A 5,501-nucleotide genomic window follows, 5' to 3' on the forward strand; every position below is an offset into this window, starting at 1 on the left:
TGTCATAACTGTTTGAGGTTAGGGGGCATCTTGCTCGGAAAGGCTAATTTATTGCTGCTGCTGCTGTGGTTGTTGTTGTTGTTGTTGTTGTTGTTGTTGTTGTTGTTGTTGGAACTTTTATATCAAGGTCGATCGAGAGAATCATTCGTGTCCGAAAAGATTTCCACTGGCTTGATCTGCTCACTTACTACTACCACTCATCATCCTAGACTCGCGTTAATAATATGGACGAGGTGGTCGAGCTGAAGTCGATCTTCCATGGATGGCCCCTCTGCGCCTCGCTTGTATTATAACCAACACAGAGTATCGAGCAGAGAGTTCCCTCATGCGATTGCCGAGGAGTAGGGACGCAGGTGATGCTGTTGTTGCGAGATGCGAGGCCTCAGGATATCAAGTACGTATTTGTGATAGTGCGTGTTGTTGTTGGTCCTGCTTGAAATTGTCGAGAAAAGCCAGACCAGGGTTCTACTTGAAATTTTCGAGAAAATGATAACCAGTGTTCGCCGAAAAATGTTGGTTTGATTCTTCTCGCACTATAGCTAACAATTGTTCGCTACTGTCAAATGTGATTACTCGATCGAATTGGTTGTCGTTAAATGATAATTGTGAGTAATCGCCCTAGTCATATTATGTGGTGTTCTAGGTGTACATGCATTTGGCTGACTTGGTTCGGGAAGACCTCGTGCGTGAGTTGGGACAGCTATTGAGGCAGATGCAACATATGGTAGATGGAGAGGGTTACTCTGGGATGCAGCTGTTGGTGGCGTACTGTGGTCATGGAGCTGAGGATGGGCTTGTTGTAATACCAAGGGCAGGGATGTTGAACTGTAGTAGCTTTAGTGATCTGATACGTTTGCTTATAAACTATGACGATGAGTGTTGACTGGCAAGAGGACATAGTGAGGGGTTGATTTTAGAGCTGGGCTACTTTTCCAGATTCGTTGCGTGGATGGTAGCACTATGAATCTCACGTATGACTTCTTGTTGCCACTTCAACGAGTACTGGTTGGTTGTAACGTCAGCGTAATGGTGATATGTGATTGTTGTCGTCCATATAGCAACGAGGCGAGGATAGAGGCTAGGATGAGTAAGATGAAGCGAGCGAGGAGTATGCGGCTTCTGCCGAGTCTACGAGAAGATCATCGAGAAAATGATGCGTTGCAGGTGGAGTTTGGAATTTTACGGCGCGCGAAAATTTTTGACCGCCTTGACCCTAGGCAACCTAAAATGATTTTTATTTTCGGCAATAGTCCGGGCCGGCGATGTTGGGATGCGATATTACTCCGAGCCTTCGCTCAGCTCCCAAAGGGTCGGCCCTTGGGGAGACTGTTGAGGCCCTGGTCGATTGAGGTGGCCAGGCTCTCTGTTTACCATCAGAGGCTCTGTGTAGTGCAAGACGACTCTGACCGAGGAGTGGTTGAGCTTGTATGGTGAGGAGTTGCTGTTGTGTAGACTGTGGTGACGCTAGAAGGATGACTGAGTGCTTCAATGGGACCGGCGCCTCTTGTGGTGTTCGAAGCTGTTGAGTCCTTCCCTACCCCCTGTGCATGTGAGTGTATTGTTGGCTATGTGGTGTTTTTATGTTACTCTGCTCGGTGTTGGATTTGTGTTATAGTGGCTTAGGGGGTCTGTAGACTTGATCGATTTGATGCCAGCAGCTCCAGAACCTTCCGAAGGCGATCAGAGGGAAATATACCTCTGGGCTCCCTTCTATCTCATCAACTATGCTATTTTCCTTTTAATAATCGCATTGCATGTACTGGTTTATTTTCGAAGTCGCGGAAAGTCCCGGATTGATGGTAACGTTATATTGACGGTTTGGGGGTGGACCTGATTCGTCAGGGCACATGGTTGACCTTCCCACAGAGGGGGTGGCTCAGCGAGGGTACCGAAGGGACTATTTGGGCACTGGTGTGAAGTGGCTGGGAGTATTGTGGTTGCTGTGGCTTCAGCTGAGCTTGCTGTTACTCGTCATTGGACAGTAATTTAATCGAACATTTGGAAACTGGTCATCTCGAGAGAGCTCGTAGGTATAACGGTGCTTGGCCGTTCTATTCCGTGGATCTCGAACCAACTTGGAACAGCTACACACGAGGGTTCCTGGCTGCTTGGGTGGGCTGAGCTTGGGAATCCTGTCGCTTCTTCGATCACCTGTTTATCAGGTCACTAGTACGACAGCTCTTATGCTCCTCAAGAGGTTTGAATACTTCTTCAGCACGCTGTATTTACTACCGTGTGAGCTTATCTTGGCTGAGTAGGTGTGGGGGTATATTTCTGTGTATGATGATGGTCTCTATGATTAGTTATGTGATGATGACTGCTACGACTGTTGATGAGTGCGGTGGTGGAGTTATTCGTCATTCTGATCTATGCAAAGTTGAGGTCAGTCCACCGTTTTGATCGATCGATTCGGTGTGATCTTCGTGGTGAATGCAGTCATGAGCTAATGCGAAGGAACTCGGTGAAGTTTTGAGTGACTCGAGGCGACGAATCTGGAGCGGGTTCGTCTCTCGGTGAGGATTGTCATGACCTATCTCATAGAAGTTCTGTGGTAGATCTCCGCTTATGTTGGGATCTCGCGCCAGATTGGACGCTGGAGTTCGATCCCGGTTCGATTCCTGGGTTGGACATTTTTCCGTCAAAGATGTTTTTATATTTATATATTTCTTGAATCTGTGTGCGTGGTCGAGCTATTCGATCTTTACACATACAGGACTCATCTGATTTATATGATGCCTTTAGACGGCGTCTCATGGGCACTTAGTAGTCAGAATAGCTCTGCACACGCACGCACGCACAACGCGAAGATGCTTGCTATTGCAGTACATGCGCAGCTGGCTTTGCGCGGAGGATCATCATTATTAGGAGTATTTACTGTCTTGTCTTAGAGTGCAATAGGCGCCGCCAGATGGGTGACCTTTCAACTTCGCCGCTACACTTGGAACACCGATAGAGGAGTTGCACCGGCCGCGTTCGACGCGGTCTCTATATTCGATCGGAGAGGACCGACTGCTAGACAGGTAGAGTGGGAGGTCGCGGGTTCGATCCCTGGTCATTGCATTACTTGTAGGTTCATGGATACGAAAACGGTTATAACTTGAGCACAGTGACTGCTATTCTCAACAGACATGGACGTAACGAGATTGTGATCCCAGTACCTACCTTCATTAGGGCCGCGGTAAGGTCAATCCGTTGGCATTCATCACGAGGTGCCTGGTTTCAGGGCATGGAGTATTTCAACTACTTCTATATATATCAACTATGTGCTGTATGGCTCACGGTTTATTGGGATTATGTTACCTACGGCCTCTTGTTGGCCCTGTTGGCTACAGCAAGCGGCTTGCTCAAGGTGCCGCGCGGGAGGAAAGCTCATTAACGAGTTTTACCCGCTAACTGCTCGTGTTCAGGTCTACACGGAGCGAAGACAGCGTTGTGAGCTTCGCAACATGGCCAGGGTCAACGGTGCTGTTTGGGCTAAGCGTAATGATAGTTGGAGGAGAACGACGAGTGACCTGTTGGTTCAGGGGGTAATGATAGTAGTCTTGTAAGTTGAGGCTCAACAGCTTCGCTCCGCCTTTTTCAGGATGTAATAGCGCTGTTGAACGATGACGATGCGAGGGAGAATGCGGCCCTTCTGTCGGTCGATGCGGTGGTCATCAGAGGCAATGCGGTAGTTGATGAGAGTCTGCTTACAGGAGAGACCATGCCCATACAGAAATATCAGGTTGGTGTAGATCCATCTCATTTGCACAGACAGCGTGTAGGTACCGTCACCGGTAGCTGATCCTGACACGGCAGACCTCCCGAGAAGTCCCGAGACTGGGAATAAGAAGCACTATGTCTTTGCTGGCACGAAGCTACTATCGGCTACAGGAGTATCTAAGAGTGATCTCCCCTCAGCGTCCTCTGGGATTGGTAGGCTCTACTGGCAGGCTTGTGGCATGGTCTTGTGTGGCAGGCTGTTTGCTGGTCGTCACTCATACATCTGCCGAAACACTGCGAGGTAGCCTCCTGCGTACTCTGTTATTTGGTGCACCACTGAAGCTGACCTGGGCTCGGGAGATCCGCATCGTCCTCGGCATATTGATAACTTTTGGTCTGGTGGAGTTCCTCATCCTCAACGCGCAGTATTCCTTCAGCATGGGTAGCATCCTCACGGCCTGCTTCTCTATAGTGGGTATGATCAACCCTCTGCTCAGCATAGCGGTAGCGAGGTGGATGCTATTTCGTATCTTGCATGGTCCAACCTTGCTAGATTCTCGGTGGTCAACTTGCTGCTGCCTCGAGACTACGATCCAACAAGTCTGGACGGTTCCGGCTCATTGGTAGGAGTGCGAAGGAGCGAGGTGAGTATGGTGTGAATGGTCGGAAGAGTGGGTCACAGCTTTAGTTTTTGTTAGACTCTCGAGCGGCCTTCGCCAACTGTGATGATGAGGGAGATATCGGGGGCAATCTCCGTGTATATTGCATGGATGTTGAACGACTGACCCTCACTGGTGTGGTTGGGTAGTATGTCCTTAGTGGTATATGCTCCTATTGTAGGCCGCCTCAGCCAAATGTGTTTCGACAAGACGGGAACTCTGACCAAGACTGGTCTGGACTTCGTGGGGATCGTCAGAGTGGATGCCCACAAGTAAGTGGCGGGTTGGTGTTCTCTGTGATGAGTTCATATGGAGGCCCACTGCCCAACCGAAGTTGCTATCGTTCTCTGGAGGACCTCCGACGAGTGGGATGGAAGGCCTACTTGGTCCTGGTCTGGCCCTCACCCACACGGTCAGCGTCGTCGGAGCTAAGCAGCGTGTTGGGCATCAGGTGGGTGCTCACGTATCTGTGTCGGCTAGAGGCGTGTTTGATAGGTCGAGTTGCGCATGGTAGAAGCAGCGATGTCGCTGGGTTGGGTCTACAACAGCGATATGTCCATCGTAGAGGAGCCGGCAGGTGGGAGGTGTCGGGAGGTTGGTGGGTCGGTAGTGGTGGGGCAGGCTTGGGCAAGTGGGAGGTGTTGAAGCAGAATGCCTTCGATCACCACACTATGACCATGAGTGTGGTGATACAGAATATGGAGAGTGGGGAGGCCTACGTCTTCTGCAAGGGCTCCCATGAGGCTGTCCTGTCGAGGTAAGGGTACCAAGGGGTCTTTGAGCCTCTGGTTGGAGGCGGTAGCGCTTTGATCGCAGTGCTGGACGGGGCGAGTGTAGGTGCAACTTCCATCGTGGGGAGGAGAGTGCAGGATCGGATACTCGTGAGGTCTTCGAAGGCCTCGTGGTCTCGGCGGCCGAGCAGTACGCTGCTGAAGGGTGCTATGTGCTGGCTATTGCTGCTCGGAAGCTTAGTGGGGGGTCGAAAGGTGAGTCGGTTGTGGTATGGATGGAATAATTCTCTGTATGTATAATCAGATCGATCGGCCTCTCGTCAAGAGCTGGAGTCGGGCCTGTCTTTGTTGGGACTGCTGTTGTTCCGCAATGAGCTTAAGCCGGACTCCAAACGCCATATTGAGTGCC

General features: G+C 50.4%; 1 protein-coding gene across 1 annotated transcript in view; it reads left to right on the forward strand.

The window, feature by feature from the left end:
- The first annotated feature begins 1,768 nt into the window (after positions 1-1,768).
- The window catches only part of Pmar_PMAR023554 (P-type ATpase 3, putative), a 13,045-nt gene continuing 9,312 nt past the window's right edge, over positions 1,769-5,501 (forward strand). Inside the window, exons 1-19 of the mRNA XM_002785795.1 lie at positions 1,769-1,799; positions 1,843-1,981; positions 2,031-2,112; positions 2,163-2,254; positions 2,304-2,382; positions 2,889-3,020; positions 3,071-3,178; positions 3,224-3,349; positions 3,408-3,544; positions 3,619-3,724; positions 3,765-3,915; positions 3,959-4,206; positions 4,256-4,346; positions 4,401-4,496; positions 4,543-4,633; positions 4,677-4,812; positions 4,857-4,938; positions 4,983-5,118; positions 5,199-5,347. Coding sequence (XP_002785841.1) covers positions 1,848-1,981; positions 2,031-2,112; positions 2,163-2,254; positions 2,304-2,382; positions 2,889-3,020; positions 3,071-3,178; positions 3,224-3,349; positions 3,408-3,544; positions 3,619-3,724; positions 3,765-3,915; positions 3,959-4,206; positions 4,256-4,346; positions 4,401-4,496; positions 4,543-4,633; positions 4,677-4,812; positions 4,857-4,938; positions 4,983-5,118; positions 5,199-5,347 — 2,176 coding nt within the window. The 5' untranslated portion in view covers positions 1,769-1,799; positions 1,843-1,847. The remainder of the gene's footprint in view (positions 1,800-1,842; positions 1,982-2,030; positions 2,113-2,162; positions 2,255-2,303; positions 2,383-2,888; positions 3,021-3,070; positions 3,179-3,223; positions 3,350-3,407; positions 3,545-3,618; positions 3,725-3,764; positions 3,916-3,958; positions 4,207-4,255; positions 4,347-4,400; positions 4,497-4,542; positions 4,634-4,676; positions 4,813-4,856; positions 4,939-4,982; positions 5,119-5,198; positions 5,348-5,501) is intronic.

Source organism: Perkinsus marinus (assembly GCF_000006405.1).
Source record: "Perkinsus marinus ATCC 50983 genomic scaffold scf_1104296931952, whole genome shotgun sequence".
Classification (NCBI taxonomy): Eukaryota; Perkinsozoa; order Perkinsida; family Perkinsidae; genus Perkinsus; species Perkinsus marinus.